Raw genomic sequence first — 26,630 nt, forward strand, 5'->3', positions numbered from 1 at the left:
TGGCTGCATAAATAATGGAAGACTAGAGAGAGGCCATCTCTGGCCTTTGAGATCAACAGCCAAAATCTGCTCTGACAATTTCTGAGAGCTGTGAATAATTCTAGCCAGGTGTCAGAAGGAACCTGGCAAGTGTAGCCCCGGGACTCTGATTTTCCTGAAGAAACTGAAAAGAAAGAATACCCAGGTGGAAAAGGTACCCTGGTAGCTGGACAGGATGTTTAGTGGATGCATTATGTAATGTATGCAGAGAATCATGGCCATAAGTGCTATGTAAGCACCAAACATCATTAATATTACTATTTAAAAGAACTGAGCAGCCTATTCCTTCCTAGGTGGTAACCTGAGCACAGCAGAATTTTAATAAGTCTGATCATTTATTGGGTTGCCAGCTGGAGCACTGACCGTGCTCTGGATGTACGTCACACAGTCTGATTTGGTGCAACCAACACTGGCTCTGACTCAGCATCTTACCTGCCTGAACTATTGCAACACCCTCCTTACTGCCTATTGGCCTTACATCAGCCCAGTCAGGCTGTTATTCTGCATACCCCTAATTATATAAGTCTTGCTAAACTGTAGTCGAATCATATCACTTTTCTGCATTACAAGAGTTCATGATTTCCTTTGGCCTAAAAAATATCCAAACTCCTTAGCAAGGCGTGTCTTGGTCTTGGGTCACCAGCACTCTATTCTGAGCATCCTCCGTTGATCTAAACACTCTAGAGGTCTCTGGATGCTCTTCCCACTTAACAAGTGCCTTTTCTGACCCGGGTTCCCCTGGCAAACTCACGAGCATCTTTCATACATCACTTGCTCCCTGAAGCCGTCCCTCACACCCATCTGCAGGAGCAGAATTGAGGGCTTTCTTGTCTACATGTCCGTGGCACTGAACAGTTCTCTTGTATTGGCCAGGATATTTGGATGCAAATCTTGGAAGTCTAGATCAAACAAATTAAAGAATATGTTGGGCTTTATTCACTCATGTCACCAAACTGCACAGTGGCTGAGCCTTTGGATGAGTGTGACCAGGACCTCAGACCAAATCAGGGAGTCTACCACTAGCAACTATCTTCATGGGGCAGAAATTACAAACACTTCAGCTCTGCATTCATACATACTGAAAGCCAGAAAGGAACAAGAGCTCCTTCCCATGAATTCTAGTTATAAAACTTCAGAGGAACCACTCTGGATGGCCTGGCTTAGTCCACATGAGCATCACAGGAAGGGGACCAGGTGCCATGATTCCCCTAGACTGCTTCAAGGTGCCTGCTCAGACCCAGTGACAGGGTAACATGATCAGCAACCCTCATCAGGCCCTCATTAGATTTAGAGTGGGAAAGAAGCAGTGTCCCATAAGAAGGTGCAAGCTCAGATAGAATTTCAGACAGGCAGAAGAGTAGGTGACATCTGGACTGTCATTCAAATTCGATAACTAATAACACTTCAGATCCTAACTGTGTATGTGAGTTTGCCTCTCACTACAGAGTGAACTCCTAGAGTTCCAGTACCCTTCTTACTCATGTGCCTCTGCTCACACCTAGCATGATGCCTGTTGCCCAGTTGCCACTTAGCTCATGCTTGTGTGTTATTGAATTAACAAATGGATAGCTCTCCAGGGCTCTGTGAACAAAACATCCGGTGAACACAATTTCAGAATTCTGTAGTGTTTGGAAGTCAGTTAAACAAATGTTGATAGAACTGCTATAATTTAAAAGACATTGAGTGGCTCATGCCTGTAATCCCAGCACTTTGAGAGGCTGAGGCGTGCAGACCACCTGAGGTCAGGAGTTCGAGACCAGCCTGGCCAACATGGTGAAACCCCATCTCTACTAAAAAGTACAAAAATTAGCAGGGCATTGTGGTGGGCACCCGTAATCCCAGCTACTCGGGAGGCTGAGGCAGGAGAATTGCTTGAACCCAGGAGACAGAGGTTGCAGTGAGCCAACACGGTGCCACTGTGCTCCAGCCTGGGCAACAGAGTGAGACTCCGTCTCAAAAAAAAAAAAAAAAGAAAAAGAAAAAGAAAAGCATTGAGTGACTCAAAACTAAAATATAACACAATAACCTTTGAAATACAACTAGTATTTATTGAGTTCATAGTGTTAGCATTTTTATGAAAGACATTTTATGCTCACAAAAATTCCATGAGTTTTAGGAATTAGCCCTATTTTATAGATTAAGAAGATGAAGTTAAGAGATGCTTGGACTTCCCCTAGTTCTCACAGGTAAAAGGCTACAGAGGCGGAATAGAACCCAGGACTTCTGATCTCAAGGCTATTGCTTTGCTCTTAAGCAAATTATTTAACCTGTCTGGGTAAAATGGAGATAGTAACTCTTGTTTCTAAGGATTGCTGTGAGGAGTAAAAGAAAAAACATATATAAACAAATTAGCACATAGCCTGGCCCAGACGAGGGGATTAATGGACAATAGTGCTAAATTTTCAGTGATGGTGGGAGATTTCCTTCGATTCTGACTAGTACATATCTCTGACCCGTTTTTGTCCTTGTCCCGCAGCCCAGGAACTCGTCCTGTGTTATTCTCCTCTTTAGTGCTACCCACTCTGTCTCCAGTAGTTTCTCTCCCCGAAGACTGCTTCTAGAACAGGTCACAGGCTCCTGGGCTCCCCTTCTTGCTGAAGCCAAGTGCCCAGACCCCTTTTGCTGCCTCAGTTAACTGGCCCCACTGGTTATGGAAAGATAAGTACTAAGAGGCATAAGGACATATGGATCCTAGACCTTGTCCTGACATCAATTAGCTGTGTGACATTTGCACCGCTGTTCTCTCAAGCGTAAAATGAGAATGCTGGACCAGAGAAATCACTACATTAAATTTGTTATGTAAAGGAAATTTCAGCAAAAATATTTTTCCTGCAGAGTCAAGCAATACTATTACTTCATCTCAAAAAAAGTTTTACATATTTTTTTACAGTAACCAAATAAATCAGCATTGGACTTGCCTACATTTATCAGATCAGTTTCTATTACTTTTAACTGTTCCTTCCTGCTCTACTTCTCAGCAGGGATTACATGCCTGCAGCGTACACTCAGAATTTTCTCCTGAACATAGATTCCAGGAAAAGCTAAGGTAAAGAAGACAGAGTAGACAGCAAGAGCACAGATGACACTTCTTTTAGGCGCACTGCCTAGATCTCACTTGGCCTGCTGTCTTTCTCTCATTAGTCGCACCAACTGAATCTGATTAGCCCACTCTGATTTATTTTTGGCAACCTGGAAGTGCATGGGCCAATGCTTATTTTCATGGCTGATACAATCATCCCCAAAGCTGTCGTTAGCATTTGGAAGATTAGTCCCTTTCTCTGGATGATTTTATTGCCTATGAAGCATCACGACACACATTAGACATATATTTCTTAAACACTTTACAAAATTGAGTCTATTTACTCTTCTTCTTATTATCACAACCACCTTCTGTTATTGGCTGCTAAAACATAGAGAAAGAATTCTTCATAATTACATATTTGATGCTTATAAACTTATTGTTTTCTGAGTTAGTGAATCATCTGCTATAATCAACAAGAACTAAAAGCCAGATTTCAATGCTACTGGATACTCAGTGCCTGATTAGTCTACATTTTGCTTAACAGACTTTCCCATTATGCACCAAACAGTACTATCTAGGTGAAAAGTGAATAATAAGGAAATATAAATAAATATTTTCTCCTAAAAATGCAACTTTCAGATATGAAGCACAATATGTATATGATTTCTGTTTATATTTGTGGACAGTAAGATTTATTAGTAAGGATCATTATTTTTAGGTCTTTGAGATACAAAAATTCTGAGATTCCAAATAAGTCCTAAAGTACATTTAGTATAAAAAATGTATCATGAAAAATGAAACACACTTTGGCAAATTTTCCAATAGGTTAAAAGTAAAAGGATTTTCCATCAGCTCTCAGTTAATTTTAAAGCATATTTATAATCAGGATTCCCCATTCACTAAGCATTTCACGAATAAACAGCCACTGATCACCAGCAAACCTGCAGCTCTGGAGGCAGGACTGTGTTTTGGATCCCCAGTACTTAGCAGGCTGTGTGGTTCTTAGTAGATTCTTAATTTGTATCGACTAGATAAGAATATCAATTAGTAACTTCTATCATGGGTATGATTACTCTTTCTTTTCCTCGTACCCAAGTCTCCTCTATCCAATGAGGACATCTCAGCTGTTCCAGATGCCCTCTTGTAAAGTCTGTCTACAGAGGATTATAAGGAAAGCAAAAAGATAGAAGAGAAGAAAAGATAAAATTTGCAGAGAGAGAAGTTTAAAGAGAGAAGGGCGCTATGATAGGGGAAAAATGAGAAGTTTAAGAAGTATTGCTGGAGACCTCGGGTGCTCTAGTTGATTGGGGTCGAATTTGATGTTGCTGTGGTGGTGGTGGTGGTGGTGCCAGAATTTAAGAAGTATTTCAATGCTGATGAATTTTCCTTAAGAGGAAGGGAAGATGATGAGGCAGGAGATGTTGAGGCCAACCTACATATTACTTGTGTTCCCTGCTTGATCCCGGCAATGCATTCACCATGAGATGAAGGAGGGCTCTTTGTTTTGCTTAGGAAGGTTAGAGGGAGGGCTCTTTGCTTTCCTTAAAAAATGCACTGTATTCCCCACACTAAAGTAAGCTGATGATGCTAGAGGAAGAATTAGTGCCCCTAGTAAAGACAGGATCCAACCCCATTGGGTTAGCTGTAGCAGCAAGGGTATGGGGGCATTAAGGAGGAGCAGGAGTTAGCCTTCAGAGCGTGAGTTGGGACAAAGTGGCAAGAACAGGAGCACCCTTGGGCAAAGCAGCCCACCAGGACAGGGGCTGATGACTTCACTAGACAGTCAAGTGCTCTCGCTGCACTTTGGGTCTGTCCATCATAAGCACACATTGTGCTGACAGCCTCCATGGCACCATCAGAGGGATGGGAGGGCATCCCATCTACCTTTGAGGCCTGGAACCTCTGGGTGCATGGGTATCTCTTGCACAGCTGTGACCCACCACCACACTATACACTCATCAACAAATGTTCCTCACCTGTCACATTGCCCAGGGCTTGCTCTTGGACTGCTGGCACTGCCCTGCTCCACCAAGCAGGGGACAACCATGACCCAGCTGCTCTGTGCTTCTGATGGCCAAGAAAATTGTTCCCTACATTCTCAATTCATTTTTCACACCCACTATTGATTCGACACCCCCTTGGGACACTGACAGAGCAAAGTTGGAGGGTATGGGTACAAGAGCAGACTGCACATAGGGCCATGAACCCAACAATGCAATACTTCTAGATTTGGTGCAAGAGGCTAGGATGTCTGTGATCATCAGCCAATAGGTTTTAAAAGAAAGTATAGTAAGGGAAAAGAGATCAAGCATCTATGATAGCAACCTAGACCTTTCTAGTCATGTTAAGGATACTGACAATTGCTCCAATTACTAATAGAAGTCTATTAACTTCAAATCCTAGCTTATGAAATGCTGTGGTTGAAAAATGTCAACTCTCTTTAAAAATATTCTACAGATGAATGAGCCTGGCTTAGTCAGATCTTAATGTGCATTAGTGTTAATCCCAATTTATGTTATACAGGTAACAATCTAAGATCAATTTTTCTTTTTAAGGATTACGAACCTTTGTGCATGTGTGTTTAATTTGGGTATGGGGAAGGGAGAAGAAGCAGTTAGAGAGTTCTGTTTACCCTATTGGCAGAAAAGGGCCAACAGGCACAGGTCACAACCACAGGCAAAAGGAGGTTAGAGTAGCCTATTATTAAATTAATTTTTTTTTTTTTTTCTTTGAGACAGAGTCTCTCTCTGTCGCCCAGGCTGGAGTGCAGTGGCGCAATCTCGGCTCACTGCAAGCTCCACCTCCCAGGTTCACGCCATTCTCCTGCCTCAGCTTCCCAAGTAGCTGGGACTACAGGCACCCGCCACCACGCCCGGGTAATTTTTTGTATTTTTAGTAGAGACAGGGTTTCACTGTGTTAGCCAGGATGGTCTCGATCTCCTGACCTCGTGATCCGCCCGCCTCGGCCTCCCAAAGTGGTGGGATTACAGGCGTGAGCCACCGCGCCCGGCCATTAAATTTAATTTTTTAAAATACATACTATTCTCATCTTCACTCTTCACCTTCACCTTCACCGCACTGAATGTGCGGAAAGACTCCAGGGAGGAACAGAAGATCCCCAACCCCTCTATTCTAGGGATTTCATATGTAAAGCCTGAGACGGTGACGATGAAGAATAAAAAAATTGTTTATGAAGGGGAAGAAGGCATCTACTGCTACCTTAACCTTCAGATACTATCATCCCCAGCCCCTTTTTGCTTCCTTAGAAAGAGCCCCTGGGAATCAATTTGACTATAGAACATGCCCTTCCTCTAGAGGGGCATTCAAACCCCAACATGGAATTGGAAGCTCTGGGGTTAACTGAGGAAGAAGGGGAGAATCGATAGCACCTCAGCCTAGCAGGGGAGGGGGTCTGCCCTTCAATACTCTGTAATCAGCCAGCTGAAACAGGCTGTGTTTCAATTGCTCCCATGTGAACAATGACTTTTTCCTTTTATGTGTTCTGCTCCCCGCTATTTCATAGAGAGCCTCCCTCGCTTCCACTGGAGACACTAGGTTTCTTGATCTTTTCTTCAAAGAGAAGGGAGGGGAGAGGAGGTTGTAGATGGGGCAAAGCCCATCTCATCTCTTCATCTAAGTCAGAGCATTTGCTCTCCTAAAAGGAACCTAGAAGGGAAGTTCTCCAAGTTCTTGCTCAGATAGGAGCAGATTTCTCTCCCCCAGCACAGGTACAAGACAATAGCAGAATACACTGGTCTTGATGAGTGATGCCATCAGTACTGAGTAGCAGAGAGGAAGATTTCAGGAGGCAGGGAGGTAGGGCACATCTGGCGCTGGTCTCACCCTGATGCAGAAGCCTAGCCCTGCACAGTTCTCCTCTTCAGATGAGTATGATGATCACCACAGTCCTGTTCACTGTAGCTGAATGTGCGGAAAGACCAGGCACCCATGAGCCAAGGGGTCTTCCCTCAGTCTTGGTGTGCAGGCGGCACACTACTTGAGCCCTAGATATTTTTAAATTCCTTTCGGTTGTGTGGGCTGCATTCTTTAGGACATTGGCTAGGACTAAATGACTGAGGATGAAACCAAATATGCCTATATTTGCAAGGATTCTCTTGATTTTTTTTTAAAAAGGCCTTTGAATAACACAGAACTATGTTCAGTTCTAGAATTACTTGTTTTGTTGTTTCTATTTCTCTGGTGAGATTTTCTACCCTTTCATTCATTATGAGCATACTTTTAGTTTATTAAGTATAATAATAACATCTGATTTAAAGTACTTGGCTACATCCAAAACCTGGATTTTCTCTTGAAAATTAGTCACATTTTCTTGGATCTTTGTATATTGACTAATTTTGGACTATTTCTTGAATATTGTGAGTATTATGTTATAAAGGCTGTAATATTTATGTTTCAGGATTAAACTAATATTTTTGTCTTAGCAAGAAATTCACTTGGTTGGATGAAACCTACACATGCTTTCTCGTGGGTGGCAGCTTGAACCTTAGGACAATTCTTTTAGCTTTGGCTAGGCTACCTGCAGCCTGACCTCCCCATGCATGGCTCAGGAATCAGCCTGAGGTTTGGACAGACTTTAGGACCCCCTCCTTTTCAGGATTACCTACTCACTTTCCATTAGCAGTGGTTGCCAATCTTTTGCCTCAGGCCAGAAAGACTGAGATTTTTGTCAGAGTTTCAGCTATCTCACACTGACTGAAGCATCTGCCCTCTGGCTATAAGCTGATGTAGGAGATGGATGGATGGATGGATGGATGGATGGATGGATGGACGGACGGACGGACAGACAGACACACACACAGACAGACAGAGAGACAGACAGACAGATAGACAGACATAAAAATAACTCAACTTCTGTGCCAATTCTGTCAAGTGTCAACTGCCCTCCAAAATCTCTCTGCTTTGTTCATGATTCAGTCTTTAGTCAGTTGTTTATTTGGTAATTTGTCCAGAGTATATGGTTATTTGCTGGAGAAACAGTCAGAGAGGAACTTGCATGGCCATAACTGAAGCAGAACTTGCAGAAGCATAATTCAAAAGAAAGAAAAGAGTAATGGATAAGGGAAGGAGGTAGTATTTGTTAAGCTCCATGTATAGGCAGCACATTAAATACCTTTTCTGTTCTTTTTCTGTTTTCTTGTGTTTTATCCTTCTTGCCCAAACAATGAAATGCTCTTATGAACTGTATGCTAGCCTCACAATTCCACCTGGACCACTGGCAATATAGCATGGTTCATATTTTGTGTTTGATCCCAGAAGTACATTGCTCAATGTTAGAAACCTGCCCATGTGTCTGGAATAACTGCCTTGATACATTCTCCTAGAATTTTCCTAGGACGCCGCAGCCTCACTCCCTCGTATTTTTTCAAAACATGTAATTTCACCACATAGCTGAAACCAAGAACTTCCCTAGAACTTAAGTGTCAAAATGACTTTCATTCATTATTGTCTCCTTCACAAGATGTTTATTTTGTTTATTACACGACATAGTCCAATAAAGGGATGTTTTAAAAGTTCATTCTCAATGCCTATCTCATATTACAGAAATCTGCCTAGGATCAACCACATCAAAAGCACTTAGCATATGCCAGGTACTGATCCTAGATCTGGAGGTGCAGCTGGAAATAACATGCAGTTCCCGACCTTAGAGGACTTATGGTCTAGTATGATAAGAATATCAGGAACACAATTTAGTCTATTCAATGTTAAGACAGAATTAAATTTGTTTATGCCAGAGATTCTTTATAAGTACTAGGGCCTGTAAAAACTGGATTTCTGAAAAATAAAATAACAAGAAAAAGTCATTACATTTTTCAGTTTATAAAACCTCTTGGAGAGTAGTGATGTGTATTGTGTGCTTTATTTGGTTGCTGAAAATATGTGAGAAACAAAAATCAATAAGTTAAACTGTTGGTGGAAATGTAAATTAGTTCAGCCATTATGGAAAACAGTATGGAGATTCCTCAAAAACCTGAAAATAGAACTACCATATGATCCAGCAATCCCACGACTGGGTATCTATCCAAAGGAAAGGAAATCAGTATGTTGACGATTTCTCTGCACTCCCATGTCTATTGCAGTACTCTTCACAGGAGGCAAGATACAGAATCAACTTAAGTGTCCAGCAGAGGGTGAATGGATAAAGAAAATATGGTGTGTGTGTGTGTGTGTGTGTATATATATATATATATGTGTGTGTGTGGAATATCATTCAGCCTTAAAATAAAAAGGTAATTCTGTCATTTGCAACCACATAGATGAACCTGAAGGACATTATATCAAGTGAAATAACCCAAGCACTAGAAGATAAATACCACGTTTTTACTCACAATGCTAAAAAAAACTTGCAAGTTGCTCTAGCAGATGTCGTTACTAGAGCCAAGGAAGGGAGAGAGAGGGGGACAGCCAAAGGCTGGTTAAGGGATGCAAAAGTATACCTAGCCAGGAGGAATAAGTTCTAATGCTCTATAGTACTATAGGGGGACTATATTGACACTTTATCGTGTATTTTCAAATAACTAGAAGAGTGGATTTTGAATGTTCCCAACACAAAGAAATGATAAATGTTTGATGTGGTTGATATGTTAATCACCCTGATTTGCTCATTACACAATGTATATATGTATCAAAATATCACAGGTACCCCATAAAGATGTAAAGTTGTTATGTGTCAATTAAAAATAAGAATAATAAAACCAAAATCAATAAATTGAGTAATTTGTTAGAGGCAAATGCCCATATATCGTCAATTTAATCAGCCATTCCTTCACTGATGTAACAGAAACTTAACAGTCATGTGTTATGTGTTACATGACAGACTCAGTGTTAGGACAGTAAGTTAAGAGATGAAGAAAAATGAACATGTGGAACAATAATGAGACTGATTTTTTGTACTGGTGACCATGGGCAAGTGACTTAATCTTTCTGAGCCTCAGTTTCCTCAGCTACAAAGTGAGATTAAAAGTAACGATACGTATCTCATGAGGTTATTTTCAATATTAAATGAGATGTTTTTATATATGGAGCGCCTGGCATAGTGCCTGGATCCCTGTAGATTCTTAACAAATTTCAGCAATTTTTCCACCCTGCTATTATAGAAAAGAAATTTGAGGCTCAGTGCAGTGAATAACTTACTCACCCGGGACACTACATACCTAGAAGATAAATTAAACACAAGCACATGGTACAAAGTACATGAGTCTTGTTTGAGACCAGAAAGAAAGATTAATTCTGCCTATGGAGTCTGAGACAGAATCAGGGAGGAATATTTAAACCAATTCCATGGATGACTTCTCAGGTATTGTCCATAAATACATATTTGGAGACTTGGAGCAAAGTTTTTAAAAAGTCCATCAACTGCTGATCCCCTAGACACCAGCAGATCCTCCATCTGGTCTCTTCCTCACTAGCATAGCTTCCTTCATCTTTAAGAGATTATGCTGGTTAATCTTTAATGACAAGGATCAACACCAGTTTCTCAATCCTGACCTTTTTATAATTTTCAGAGCTAGCAGATGAGAGGAAATAGACGAAATAACTGCCTTGATATATTCTCCTAGCATCACTCCCTCTAAAGTAAAAAAGAGTACTTCTTTAAACCATGTAACTTTGCCAGCACAGTTGAAACCAAGAACTTCTCTAGAACTTGAGTGTCAAAATGACTCATTCATTATTTACTCTTCCACAAGATGTTTATTTTGTTTATTACATGACACTGTCCACAAACTGGAAGCAGATTTTCAGTGGAAAAAAATCCTCAAAGTAAAACCCTGAGAAGATTATTAATCCTAAAAGGGATAATCTCTTTCTGATTTTCTTTGTGTAACTAAAATACCTATGTAACTCTATTTTAAGAAATAAGGCTTATCATAAACATAACTAATGTTTATGATATACAACAACATGTAAAAATTATCTTAGCATAACTTTATTGCCAATTATCTGAATATAACCTCCATCTCTTTTTATTCTGTTTCATTCAACAGAACGCTACAGCTTTCCATGTAACTGTCCAAGATGATAATAACATCGTTGTCTCATTAGAAGCTTCAGACGTCATCAGTCCAGCATCTGTGTATGTTGTGAAGATAACTGGTGAATCCAAAAATTATTTCTTCGAATTTGAGGAATTCAACAGCACTTTGCCTCCTCCTGTTATTTTCAAGGCCAGTTATCATGGCCTTTATTATATAATCACTCTGGTAGTGGTAAATGGAAATGTGGTGACCAAGCCATCCAGATCAATCACTGTGTTAACAAGTAAGCATCATGTGTAATATTGTCCCGTTTCTTCTTATTGTTCCCCTGTTTCTTCCCGTGGGGCTCGAATTGACAGACTCCACCCAGAATGGCAAAATCACTTGCCTTAATGCCAAGTGACGTAGATTCAAAGTTATGAGCTATATTAAGAATATAGCTGAAGTTTGATGTTTACCCTTTACCTTGTGATAACAAAAATATTTTTAAGCCAAAAAAAGTAAACCTCAATGAAGTAGTATATTTTGAGACTGAGTAACAATTTCAAATTCATGATTGGACCATGTAATTTTCTGCTATGTTGCTTAATAATGTCATCATAACTTGTTTATTTTTTTCCAGAGCATGTATTCTCATATTAAGCAATTCAGTTTGGGGACAATGAACTGATACTCCTATTTAACCTGCTCAAATTCAGGTGTAGGTCTTTGGCTGAGAGAGAGAAAAAGATATATTTATTTATCAGTTGTTATTCCCCACCTCATCTTCAAAATAGCTTTGCCTTCTACTTCTTAAGAAAAAATGCCAAGAAAAAAAATTACTGGCATTTTAACCTTCATTAGTCCATGTCATAAAGAGTTAAGGCTGACATTGGGAAATTTTTAGGAATAGTTTTAACTCCATGTGATTTTTTTTCACTTTACCCACTGACTTTAATATCTAATCTCAAATTAAGATGTGACTCTACTGTCTATGTTGACCTGTGGAAGAAAAACTGATATCTGTAAGACAGTAGAGTTTATCACTAACACAATATAATGGCTCAGCAAAGTCCCTTTTGCTTGTGTTCTTTAGTGTTAAGTTTTGCAACAGCTGCAATTTGTTAAATGCCATCTATGTGTGATTGTTCTGGGGATAAATATGGGGAAAGACAGTGATATTATCTGTTGGGATAAAAGGAAGCAGAAACTACAAGAAGGAAAAACTCAGAACCAAGCTAGAGGACATATTTTTAACACATCTCTCAAAAATTAATTAAAGTCTCCATTGGCAGAATCCCAGGATCAGTAGTGAGTCCTAAAAATTAGGAATGGCATAGACCCAAGACCTTCAAAGTTTATAGACATAATGAACAGATCTACTAGTTGAATTAAAGGGAGAACTTACCTGGTAAAATACTGTCTTAAACAAGCTCTAGAAAAAGATGAATTGCAAGTCAGATTTAGGCAGCAGATATAGGCACATAACGCCTACAATACAAACTCCTTAATATCAAAAGCTCTGTCTTACTTATCTTCATAATTTCATAAACACCTAGCCCAAGCCTTATGCTTGCTTAATAGATGATCCATAAATATTAGTACAATTTAGTTGAGCAAGTAATAGGAGCGACCCGGGGGGAAAAATTAAGGCACAAAGAAAAATAGATTTAGGACTGTAATGACGGTTGCTGATCCAACATTTATGAGCACGCACTCAGCCATTCCTCATCAGTTGCAGCTGAATGATTCAGCCCTTTAGCTAACTGTTCATGAAGAAATTTGATAGGTAAGTAATGCTAAAAGATTTCTAGAATATCACTTAGCATTTGCAATGAGTTCCATTCAAAATATATTCTATTTTCCTTTGTGATGTTTTTCTTTGAACTGTAGGGCTTACAAGTGTGTTGAATATCCAAAAATTTGGAAATTTTGCAGACATCTTTTTTCACTGATTCCTTGAGGAAGTGCTGTTGTGATCAGAGAACATATTTTATATGATTTCTTTTACTTGAAAATTGTTGAGATTTGTTTTATGGGTCCAAATATGGTCTTTCTTGCTGTGTATTCTGTGAGCACTTCCAGGGTGAAGTTTCAATAAGTACCGACCAGGTCACGTTGATTGTTCAAGTCTTCTATGTCCTTACTGATTTTCTGTCTATTTGTTCTAATAATGACTGATAGAGGAATCTGAAAGTCTCCACTTGTAACTGTAAATTTGTCTATTTCTCCTTTCACTTATTTTGGTTTATGCTTTACATATTTTGAAGCTCTGTTGTTATTAGGTGCAAAAGCTTTTAAGATTGCTATGTCTTCTTGATAAACTGACCCTTTTGACTATATGTAATGTCCCTCTATATTCCAAGCAATATGCCTTGTGTTAATTTCCCTTTTGCCTGATATTAAAATAGCCATAGTTTTCTTTTTTAAGTGTTTGTGTGGCATACTTAATCCATCCTTTTGCTTTCAGCCTACTTCTGTCTTTACGTGTAAAAGGGTTTCCTGCAGACAGCATAGAGTTGAGTCTTGCTTTTTTTTTCCAATCTAAAAATCTTTGTCTTTTAACTGGAGTATTTAGGACAGCACTATCCAATAAAAAGAGAATGTTAACCTTATATGTAATAGTAGATTTTCTGGTAGACACATTAAAATGCTTTTTAAAAAGGTGAAATTAATTTTAATATCATGGTTTACTTAATCCATTATATTCAAAATATTATTTCAACATATAATCAATATACATATTTACACTTTTTTTTACTTTCATACATAAATTTAAGTAGAAATAAAGTTGCACTAGCCTAATTTTAATCGCTCAATAGCCATATGTAGCTAGTTGCTACCAATTTAAATAGTGCAGGTTTAGACAATATACATGTAATTCTTAATATTTATTATTATAATATAATACAGTTATTTCTATGGTTGAATTTGAATTTAACATATTGCTAGGCTGTCAGGTAGAACGGGGAGTGAGTTGATCTAGTCAATAGTTGAGCTGGGTTTAAGGTATTAGACACCTTTCATTCATCACAGACTTCCAGTTCTTCCCATGGTAGGCTGCCAGGAGTGGTAGTGGGTATTTCTCAGTGTTTCAGTTTCACCCTCAGTATGCAGCAAGCCCTGAACACCGGCATCACAGAAGAGCTCCCCCAGCAATAGACTGCTGTTGCTTTTCACTCATTGCTAACTTTTTGGTGGGGACAGAGGATGTTCTTCTTTCTCATGGTCCAGCCTCAGGCTTAGGCAGACCCTGTGATGTTAGATGGGACATTCTTGACATTTTTACCCCTCAAATTACACCGACACTGAAATTCTACATTAAATCCGTGGGTCAGAGAGATTCCTGCCTCTTCTCCAGTGGTAGCAGAACCACTGATACTCTACTTTGTATTAGTGCAGGACTCTGGTCCCAAAAGAGTTTCTGCTCCTCTCCCAGGAACAGGCGTCTTTTGTTTCTATTCATCCTTCAGAAGAAGGGATATTTTCCTGAGAACTAGAAAGGAAAGATTTTTCTGCCCCTCCACAATACATTAAGGCTTCTCCTTTGTATTCAGGAAAGGTCCAGGGAAGTAAGTTTTCTTGCTGTCCTCTTAGTGGTTTCAATTATCATCTGCACACCTGTCACCCATATACCCCCATCCCCAGCCCCCCAGAGGGAGGCTCTCTCCAGTCCCCTATCCTGCCTCTGGTAGTCCTCATGAGCATGGGGTAGAGGCCCAAGGGGAAAGCTAGAGAGAGACAGTAGACTCTGTTTGTGTCTGCGTCTCCCAGTTAGTCTAGACCAGTGGTGACCTAGAACTTTCGGATGATGGAAATGTTCTATGTCCATATTGTCCAACATAGTAGCCACTAATTTTTAATTTTAATTAGTTTTAGTTCATTTAAAATTTGATTTAAATAGCTCTATGTAGCTAATAGCTACCATATTGGACAGAGCAATTCTTTGCATCCATTTAGACCATACTCAGCCTTTATGAATCCATTAAACTCGGAGCTGCTTTCTTCTTATCTGCTTCGATGTTGTATCCTCTTCCTGCTGTGCTTTGCCAAAGGTGAAATAGTGTGTCGCCTCTCTCCAGAGGGGCTGGTCACTCCTTCGAATTCACATCACTTGATTCACTTGCTACCTCACCTCTCCTGTAACCTCAAGAATAGCTATGATTTCGTGAATTACGTGGCTTTTCCTTGTTGAGGTGGAGAAGAAGTGATGTTGTCCTGGGGCTTTCTACATCTTAAGGGGAAGAGAAAACATGTATTGATTTCCAAAGAGTAAAATTAATTCATGATGGTCTATTAAATATTATCTTGTACCTCATTTTTAAAGGTTCAATTACATTATCCCAAATATGAGTAGCAATAATAGGTTGGGAATATAAGAAGTGGGAATTAGTGCACAAATATTTCTGTGACATTAGGCATGAGCTGGCATTTGGTGACATTTGGGTTTCAGCTTCCACCTTCATAAAAGAGGGAATTAAAGTACATGATGACTAAGATAACTTGTGAGCTCTAACATTATCTGTCAGTTAATGATGTGTTTTTGCCATCTTTATTTTTCTAACTGAAAGCTTTTTAAACAAGTTTGGAAAACATTTGTAGTATCTGCTCACAGAGTTGACATATTTCTCCTGAGAATAAAACAGTACCTTTGTAGCAGTCATTTATTGTGTGTTAGGTGCTTGTCTTGATGAAATAAGCAATGACAAAGCAATTGGCCCCAGGGCAGTCCTTTGATATTTCACTATAGTTGTTCTGAGTCTGTCACTCTTAGAGAAAGCTGAAAAACATGGCAAAGAATAAATTTGGCACAGCAGAGTCATTTGGCCGGTTCAAAAGAATTTCACAACCCTTAGGCTGTGACATGTCATTAATATTTAATTGATTGAGAACCTTCAGTATATTGCATGCCCTTCAGAGGGAAAGGGTAGTTTCTCAGCAGGTAAAAGGATACCTGGAATTAGTTGCTTGGAAATTGAGGAAATGTCACATACACACAGCTGTGTCATGTGTCAGTGAAGTTCTACAGAAAGTGGCTGTACACATTAAAGAATACACATAGAGACACTCTACAAATATAATATTCTATACAGTCCTATTCTAAATAAAAATAATTCATGAATTTTTATTTTAGTTATCAGGTACATTCTCTGTGCCATGTCCTAGGTACCAAAGAAATAAAGATAGATAAAAATACTCATAATCAAAGATGTTATACTACAGTGGAAGAGACATATTACAAATAATATGATAACTGCTATTGTAACCAGAAAGGGGTCACAATCCAGACCCCCAAGAGGGTGCTTGGATCTCACGCAAGAAAGAATTCAGGGCAAGTGCACACTGCAAAGCAAAAGCAAGTTCATTAAGAAAGTAAAGGAATGAAAGAATGGCTACTCCATAAGCAGAGCAGCCCAAGGACTGCTGGTTGCCCATTTTTATGTTTATTTATTGATTACATCCTTAACAAGGGGGTGGATTATTCATGAGTTTTCCAAAAAGGGTGGACAATTCCCGGAACTGAGGGTTTATGCCCCTTTTAGACCATATAGAGTAACTTCCTGACATTGCCATGGCATTTGTAAACTGTCATGGCACTGGTGGGTGTCTCTTAGCATGCTAATGTATTATAATTAGTGTATAGTGAGCCAGTGAGGACAACCAGAGGTCAGTCTCATCGCCATCTTGGTTTTGGTGGGGTTTGGCCAGCTTCTTTACTGCAGCCTGTTTTATCACCAAGGTCCACCCATCAAGAATAAACCACATTAAGAATAAAGATAAAATAAAGAAATCTTCTAATATACAAACCCTAGAGAACTTAACACCTATAGCTCTGAGTTAAAGAACTGTTAATAGATAGATTTCAGCAAGAAAAAAGGTGAATCTAGAGGAAAGTCCAGGACACAATTTAAAAAAATTATAATGGGAATATGGTATATGACAAAGATTGTGTTACAAATTAGCAGGAGAAGATGGAAAAAGAACCCCAAAACAGGCAAAAGAATTTAACAATTCTAAGAAAAGGAAACCTGATTGACCAAAAAACATAACAAAAAATCATTAATCTCCATGAGCAGGAAATTAAAACAAAGAGACAACATTTCACACACCTCAGAGTGGCAAAAATTAAAAAGACTGATATCAGCGAAAGTTGGAAAATAGTATGGAGAAAGAGGAACTATCATACACTGCTAATAGATATGTAAATTGCCCTAATCTATTTCTAATCTAATTAGAAAACTTTCTGAGGCTAGACTATCTGACACAGATGATGTGTAGACCCTTCTATTCAGGATTTGCAACCTAAGGCGACATGCCGCAAACATTTATTGCAGCATTATTTGTAAGAGTGAATGATTAAAAGCAATTACTCTACTAAAAGAATAACAGGTATATTGTGTATATAGTTGCAAAACGGACACTAAAATAAAATTTTTAGACGTTCTTGTATCAAGAGTGATAAATCTTAAAACAATGTTAGGCAATAAAAACAAGCTGCAGGATAGTTATGATAATTTACATAATAATTTAAAACATGAAACAATGTTGGATGCTTACAAATATATAAGTTTAAAAAACATGCATGAGAAGATAAATACCAGATTCAGAGTAATAATTTACTTCTGGTCATGGTGGGAAAAGAATGGGGTTTGGGTAAGTTACAGGGTGGAATTTCAAATATATTTTCTAATACTTTATTTATTTGAAAAATTAAAACATCTGTGGACAAGAAAGTAATGAACAAAGATATTAAATGATTCACCTTGTCCAACAACTCCATTTCTCTGTCCAGTCCAGGCTGGTCCTAAGAAAAAAAGGGAAGTACAATGGAGTGACTGACAGGGCAAGGACTATCGGCTTAGATTAGGATTTAACCTTGTCATCACTGAAATACCTGTTAGTAACTATAGCTCTAGTTCATACCACACCACTTAATTTCTAAAAAGAAAGACAATGAGAGAAGTCACTGGAGAGATAGTAAAATATTTTTAGACTATACATTTGAGTTCTTCTAAAAAGAGTAGTTCTTGAATTGAATACTCCTCAGTGATGCTTAGACATCAACAGTATTTACTGCTGACCTGGGTCATTTACATTGAAGCTGAGGGAAACATAAAATAAACATATAAGCAAGCATTTTAAGACATTCTCTTAGTTTAAAGTTTAAGTAGCTTGTTGCAGAAAAAAATTGGAAAATAAAATAACTGTTCTCTAATCCTCCTGTCTGTCTTGAATTTCAAAGTTTGACCATGGCTTTGATGTGCAGACTTCGTGCCTCAGGGCATGAAAGACTGAGTGCCCTTCTAACTTCTCTTTTCAGTAGAAGAAACCCTGATGAGGATGTGAAACAGGACTGCAGCAGTGGAGGAGTTACTGCTCTGTGGCTACTTTTTCTGTCTCCTTTCATTTTAGTTCTCTTAGGCCCAGAGTCAATAGCTGGATCTGGTAGACTCCATGGGTTAGTAAATTAGGCTGGGTTGAAAAAAAGAACTTGAAGCAGTTCAAAACTTCTTTGGGAGTTTTGAACTCAAAACAGAGTCTTCAAGGGTTGGTTGATTGGTTGGTTGATCGGTTGACATGGTACGTAAGTGAGTTAGTGAGTTCATTCAGAAATGTTACCTTCATGTAGGAAGACCAGGGATGAGACAAAGATAAAATTCAAACCTTTTAACCAGACTATAGCACATAGTCTACAGTGACATGATCATAAAATGTACTGGAGTCTGAAGGTCTTCCTAACTTTTTTGTAGATGCTGTTTTTCAGAAAACTCCAGGAAAAATCAAAGCATGAACATGTAGCTTCAATTATTTCTGGGTTGCTTAAAGTCAAAAGCAAAGATAGATTAAGACCCTGAGCAACAAAATAAAATACATTCAGCTACAGATTGAGACATACTAGATCCTCAATAGTTATTTATTGAATGAACTAAGTCAAATTTGGAGTTCTCATGTTATTGAAATTGAAATTTTTTAAATGTAAAGTTTCAACTAAGGACATTTCTTTAGGTCAGCCTATAGATGATGTCCAAGAATTCTCTCAATTCTAAAACTGTGAATCAAAAATTGTTTTTTCTGTCAACCTAAAATCGTCAAAAGGGTCAGAATCTCATTTAAAGAGAGTTTTATCAAGCACAAAGTGTGAGGCTGGACCACCTGGAAACACCAACTCCAAAAGAATTCAGTCAGTGCTCTGAAGTAGTGAAATTGGGATCTCATTTCTATAGGCAGAAACAGAGAAGATTTTATCAGGATTACAAAAAAATTATTCATATAAGGATGACACCTGGTTACAGAAATTTCATTGATTATAAGCAGTGTCTCTTTTGGGGAAGGGTACATTTAACATTTTTACACAGAGTGTAATAGTTATTTATAGGTTTTCTGTCATCCGGCCTAAGCAAAGCAGGACAACAAAGGGGGGAAGTTAATCTACAACAAGGGTCATTAATTAAGAAGGCAGGAGATTTTTGTCCCTGACATCATTTAATTCCCTCTAGTCACTGTACAGAACAAGAAAAATAAAGTGAGTTAATCTGTAATTTGAGAACAAAAGTTATAACTATATGTGACTCAGATCACAGTCACATCTTTTGGGGTTCCAACAGCTTTTAAATTTTACTTATGTTCATTTTTCTTTTCTTTTCTTTTTTTTTTTTTTTTTTTGAGATTTCACTCTTGCTGCCCAGGCTGGAGTGCAATGGCGGGATCTCTGCTCATCGCAACCTCTGCCCCCCAGGTTCAAGTGATTCTCCTGCCTCAGCCTCCCGAGTAGCTGGGATTACAGGTGCATGTCACCACACCTGGCTAATTTTCTATTTTTAGTAGAGACAGGGTTTCTCCATGTTGGTCAGGCTGGTCTCAAACTCCCGACCTCAGGTGATCCACCCGCCTTGACCTTCCACAATGCTGGAATTACAGGTGACCCCAAACCAAATTATTTAACATATCTTCTTAATAAAATTCATACAGGTAAAATCTGTTTAATAGCTTCTTTAGAAAGGTGCAAAATGCATTATTTACAAGAATTTTGCAGGAGAGTGGGAGGGGGAGGAGAGGCAGACATATATCGATCATGGATTTTAGAAAATGAGTATTTTTAAAGTTTTCCAGTGAATGAACTACTCAAGCAAAATAGAAATGTTTTCTTTAAATTTCTACAGAAAGAGTGGTTTGATAAACACCACAAAACATATGTTTTACAACATTGGACAGTTTAAAATTTTATACTTCATATGGAAAAATAAGTGCTTTGTTCACAGGAAGAAATAAATGATCATATAACTATCATTGGTCTGAACCAAAATTTATTTTCTGTTACTGGTCTGTTACTGATATCAAATTTCCTTTGCGTGAGAAAAAGAAAAATAAACTAGGAATCTGGAGATACAGACTGTCATGTACTTGTTAAATTACCTTGGACAAGTAATTTAGTCTGTGAGTCATCATTATATTTATAGGTGGGATGGAGATATTGATATTTGCTCTTCCTAGATCTCAGGACTGTTGCAAAAGGAAAAATAAATGTAAAAGTTCTTCAAAAAGCAGAAAGCACCATATAAAATGTACTTTATTAATTACTGCTAAGAACATTCAATTCATGGGTACTGAGGAGTTTAGTGCCCACAGACAGTGAAAATATGCGTGAATTTCTGGTAGGTGTAATCCTTGCTTAATTCGAGTATTGATATCGGCCTTTCTCTCTCCTCTTTCTTTTCCCTTTCTCCATTTACTTCACTTCTGTAGAACCTCTACCTGTAACCAGTGTTTCCATATATGACTATAAACCTTCTCCTGAAACAGGAGTCCTGTTTGAAATACATTATCCAGAAAAATATAACGTTTTCACAAGAGTGAACATTAGCTACTGGGAAGGTAAAGACTTCCGGACAATGCTATATAAAGGTAAGCAGCAAAAGGAAAGCTGAATCAATGATGACCCTCACTTTTTACAAAGCTTTTCCCAAATGATGTTCTCTCTTACTGCAAAGAGGTTTTATAATTCACTATTTGACCTATAAATGAGCCATTAAAAATAATTATTGATTTATGAAAATCGTGTTATGAGGAAGCCTAGAACATCTGGTTCATTACTTGAGAGTCGTGTGTCATGTGTTCAGCATGAGAAATACTCTCATTATTGTCACTTACATGTTACTCTTCCCTAAGGCAGCATGCCTGGTGCAGGAAATAAATTCAGACTTAAGTTTAGAAGCACAGGTAACCGTTTCTTTCTGGGTATGATAGATGGGCATTTCTGGGACTGGGAAGTCAGAGTGGTGCCTTTTGCAAATTTTCACTTGGAGATGATCCAACATCCTCAAATGCAATGCTGTGTGACCAGCTACATGCATACATTAACATACAAAAATTAGTTTCGCTTTTTCACTGGCTTGATGGGAACCTTGAGGAGAAGCGAGAGAAAAGAGCCCAGGAGAGGTAATATTTCAAATTACTCAAAGGAACAAAATCAGCTTCTCTGGGTGGAAGGGGCTAGAGGGAGAGGGAAGAGAGGGCATTCAGTTTCATTTGGGAGTGAATCCTAGTGAAGGAACTTGAATACGCTCAGGACACATCAGGTGGGGGTGGGAGGTAGGTAATGGTATCAGAGTTGGCTGACTGTAACTGGAAACATGTATTGGTGGAAAGAGAAAGTATTGAAGCACACAGAGCATGACATCCAGGAAAATGTCATTTTCACTTGCTGCTTTTACACACTCATTTCTTCAATGGATTTAGTTTTTCTGAGACACTATTTAAAATATATGCAGTGGGGCTGGGAGTGGTGGCTCACGCCTGTAATCCCAGCACTTTGGGAGGCCGAGGTGGGCAGATCACTTGCGTTCAGGAGTTTGAGACCAGCCTGGCCAACATGGTGAAACACCGTCTCTACTAAAACATACAAAAAATCTAGCTGGGCGTGGTGGCGGGCGCCTGTAGTCCCAGATACTCAGGAGGCTGAGGCAGGAGAATCCCTTGAACCCAGGAGGCAGAGGTTGCAGTAAGCCGAAATCACATGACTGCACTCCAGCCTGGGCAACAGAGCAAGGCCCCATCTCAAAATGAATGAATGAATGAATGAATGAAATATATGCAGTGAATTTGGTTTTTTTAAACTTTGAAAAAATCAAAGAAACACAAATTCCACAAAGTATTATGTTCTTTATTTACAGTGAAAACAGATAATCTGCAAATTAATAAATGGAAAGTTATTTGTTTATAGATCACATGCAAATATATTTATGAATGATTAAAAAGCAATTACTGAAACTTTTGTTAACAATCATAAATTTTAAAATAATTAGTATAATCCCATTCTTAAGTCAATTACTTTTTCAAACTATTTTTAGATTTCAATTCAATAACTGGTACTTTTAGTTTTGTTCTCTCATTTCTTTTGAGTTGGATTGGATTTTTAGTTTATTGTTATTCTCTTTAAAGTTTTCTAAGTGGAATCCAAACTTTTATTATTTCTTTTTTGGGGCAGGTTCTGTCTGCAAACTGGCAAATAAACCAGTTTTAAATTAGGCTAGTTTTTCTAAATGAAAACTTTTCTTGGAAAATTGCTCTTTTTTTAGGTCATAAGGTGGCAAGATACCTTGGATTTTTATCTTAAAGTAAATGGCCACTGTAAACTTAACCTCTACAATTTCTTTATATTATCTCCTTCAATTAATACATACCCCAAAAGTTCCTATCATAAAAAGGTTAACTCCAATTGTGTTTGATCTCCTTAGGAATTTTGTCAGAAAAAGCCCTTCAGGATTGAGTCTAAACATTCAACGTTTCATCTCTAGCCTTCTACTAACTCTTTATTACTGGCCATAACAGTAGTTGAAGGAAATATTATTTTGTGAATGTTTAGCCATAATTGTTTCAAACTTTCCAGAAGTGTGTGACATTTAGAAGACCATATTTTTCATGTAATTGATTTTCTCTTCACAGATTTCTTTAAGGGAAAAACAGTATTTAATCACTGGCTGCCAGGAATGTGTTATAGTAATATCACCTTTCAGCTGGTATCTGAGGCAACTTTTAATAAAAGTACCCTTGTTGAGTACAGTGGTGTCAGTCATGAACCCAAACAGCACAGAACTGGTAAGTCTCCTGAAGAATCAAATACAGTGAAAAAATAATTCAGTTATATTTTGCTGTATATTTTTTTATCCTAAGAAATATTCTGATCCAGAGCAAAGAAAGAAAATATATATGTTTAATAACCTAAAACAGATTTTCTATCAATATAAAAAGAACTGGGCAAAATATTCAATAAGAAAAATCTAAAATATGTCAATGTAATCATAGATTTCTAATCTTTGAATAAAAAGCTACTATACTATTACCAAAGGTTATAATTAACTAACTTACCCAGATCTAGTAGACATCAGTTATTGCTGACAAGTGGCCCTATGGCAGAAAACAGAGGGAAGACATTCTAGTACAGATTATCAGATTATTAAAGGAAAATATTGAAATTCAAATGTATCTAAAACTTGCAGTGCTTGATTTTAGTAGCACCACTAATATGAAGCACTATTGTAGGATGGATGGATAGTTGCACGGATGGATGGATAGATGGATGGGTGGATGGATGGATGGATGGATGGGTGGATGGATGGATGGATGGATGGATGGATGGATGGATGGATGGATGGAAGAATGAATGGATAAAATAAGCATATATCTACTAAGTACCCATCACCAATATAAGCAAAATCGTATGTGCCTAGTATGCCTGAGTACTCAATAGGAATGCTGGAGAGGCCATTCTGATGAGCATCAGGAAGGGATTATGATAGATTACTTCTAAGGTCTTGACAATTTGAAATTCTAAGATGTCATGATTCTTATTCATTAGTCTAAGACCAGGAAACTATTTCAGCTAAATCACTAATTCACCTAATGTCAACAGTTAAGATTCTATTTAAGTTTTTCATTATTCAATGTAAGTAGAAAAACATCAATTGAGCACCTTCTACCTGGAAGTTGTTCTCAGTACTGAGACATGAAGACAAAGACTGATGAGACAGGATACTTGTCCTCAAAAAATGGTACCCATAATACACGAATGGCACTAACACAAGGCAGAATGAGATAAATATTATAACAGAGGTACAAAGTTATTTAACAACACAAAGGAAGGAGAGATAAGTTTTTATTAGAAGCTCATGGGGCCTAGCGCGGTGGCTCATGCCTGTAATCCCAGCACTTTGGGAGGCCGAGGCGGGTGGATCACCTGAGATCAGGAGTTTGAGACCAGCCTAGCCAACGTGGTGAAACCCCATCTCTACTAAAAATACAAATATTAGCCGGGCATGGTGGCTGGTGCCTGTAATCCCAGCTACTCGGGAGACTGAGGCAGGAGAACTGCTTGAACCCAGGAGGCGGAGGTTGCAGTGAGCCGAGACCACATCATTGCACTCTAGCCTGGGCAACAGAGAGAGATTCTGTCTCAAAATAAAAATTAACAAAAAAGTTCATGGAAGAGGTGATAATGGAACTGCTATTTGAAGAACAAGTAGAAACTGTTACAGGCAGAGACTACGCAGTGCGTCTTCATAATTTTCTCCCTGTAAGTAAAGTGTGCTTCCATAATTTATAAACTCATTTTGAGTTTATATGTTTCATTTTAGAGAGGTGAGGAGTGAAGCTATATTTCTAACATGTGTGTTAACATCTCTAAAGGCAACACATGTATGCAACTCTTGTAGATGCAACTATGTCACATGCAGTATTTTCATCTTCATAGCTATAAGTACACTATATTTGTTTTGGTTTTTTTTTGTAATAAAAATCCAGGAACAGAGATACATTTTTTTGTAAGTGGAATTATGATAAACTGAAAAATATTTACATACTCTGCTTTTAGAAGTGGTTGAATTACCACTTCAACAAGCATAATATTGCAAGTTAATATATTTGAAGTGTGACTAGTGGTATGTTAATAGGTATACATCATCCACAAAATGTTAGAAGTATGTATACGGAAAAAAACACAGCTTATCTTGATGTAAATTTGTCTGTGTATCAGAAGTAAAATTAAATTCCACTTTTAAAAACCTGCTTGTGTACCTGACTCATTAAGAGATTAAGTATTCACTCTAATTGAATTAAAAATTACTTGAAAATGAAAATTCTCTCTCTTACAGCCCCTTATCCACCTCAAAATATTTCCGTTCGTATCGTAAACTTGAACAAAAACAACTGGGAAGAACAGAGTGGCAATTTCCCAGAAGAATCCTTCATGAGATCACAAGATACAATAGGAAAAGAAAAACTCTTCCATTTTACAGAAGAAATCCCTGAAATTCCCTCGGGCAACATTTCTTCCGGTTGGCCTGATTTTAATAGCAGTGACTATGAAACTACGTCTCAGCCATATTGGTGGGACAGTGCATCTGCAGCTCCTGAAAGTGAAGATGAATTTGTCAGCGTACTTCCCATGGAATACGAAAATAACAGTACACTCAGTGAGACAGAGAAGTCAACATCAGGCTCTTTCTCCTTTTTCCCTGTGCAAATGATATTGACCTGGTTACCACCCAAACCACCCACTGCTTTTGATGGGTTCCATATCCATATTGAACGAGAAGGTAAAGCAGTAGGAAATCAGAGGAAATAAGAACTGATACAAAGGAAGGGGAATTGAAATGTTTTTAAATTTGAGTTTAGAAAGACTGATCATAGACAGTTATTAGTCAAAGAATAATGGTAATGAAAGGGGAGAATTTAATTGAGTATCCAATGCAGACTGAGAGCAGAAAACCCAAATGAATAGACTGGATAAGAATCAGAAGGTTTGGGTGATTCACAAGTTGTAAGTACTGCCAACTGTATACATTTGACTGCCCGCTATTTCTCATGTCTCAGAACAATGAGGAAAACATCATATTTGGAAATATTTTGAATTAAAGATCTAACTATCCCAGAATATTACAACATATCCTAGAGAAATTTTCTGTTTTCTCATATGCAAATTTTTAAACATAGCAGCAAAGTAATACTTATGAAAACATTACTACTTCCTCAAGAATATGAGGCATGTGTCCTGCTAACCAGCCGCTCTTGTTCCCTTTAGGGTGCGCCCCTCTAGAAAAAGCACCACAGTTTTCCAAAGAGAAGCTGATAGTAAAATGGAAAATACACAGCTGCTGACATTTCCATATAGCTACTATATTATATCTTGCATTGACTAACTCAGCATCTGAGGTTCATTCTTTATATTTTAGCCACTAACTTAGGAAAGTAGAGCCATGACTTTCAACAAGTTTGGGTCATGATACCTATCTCAATTGTTGTTTGGTAGATTTTTATGGTTATTTGTTGTTTGTTTAGTTTTTACAGTAATATACTTCATTTTCCATTTTCTGATCTAGTAGTTTGAGTGGCAGAGGTTATAATTTGTAAAAATTTGAAGTTACAGTGATAGCCTGATTTTTAGGGTGAGAGTTTAAGGCCCATGTAGTCTCATATACTGACATATGGTTTACTCCTATTTTACTTAATAGCATGAGATACAAAATCTGTGGATTCTTCTATACAAGATGATACAGCATTCAACCATACCCAAATATTACATAAAATGAAAATTCTTAATT

At 38.1% G+C, this 26,630-nt stretch overlaps 1 protein-coding gene across 2 annotated transcripts in view; it reads left to right on the forward strand.

Annotated features, from left to right (window-relative positions):
- The window catches only part of PTPRO (protein tyrosine phosphatase receptor type O), a 259,115-nt gene that overhangs the window by 139,434 nt on the left and 93,051 nt on the right, over positions 1 to 26,630 (forward strand). For both annotated transcript variants that reach the window (XM_019038426.4, XM_019038427.4), the window contains exons 2-5: positions 11,065 to 11,338; positions 20,779 to 20,937; positions 22,978 to 23,130; positions 25,182 to 25,625. In XM_019038426.4, coding sequence (XP_018893971.3) covers positions 11,065 to 11,338; positions 20,779 to 20,937; positions 22,978 to 23,130; positions 25,182 to 25,625 — 1,030 coding nt within the window. The remainder of the gene's footprint in view (positions 1 to 11,064; positions 11,339 to 20,778; positions 20,938 to 22,977; positions 23,131 to 25,181; positions 25,626 to 26,630) is intronic.

The sequence above is a fragment of the Gorilla gorilla genome, chromosome 10, assembly GCF_029281585.2.
Source record: "Gorilla gorilla gorilla isolate KB3781 chromosome 10, NHGRI_mGorGor1-v2.1_pri, whole genome shotgun sequence".
Taxonomy (NCBI): domain Eukaryota; kingdom Metazoa; phylum Chordata; class Mammalia; order Primates; family Hominidae; genus Gorilla; species Gorilla gorilla.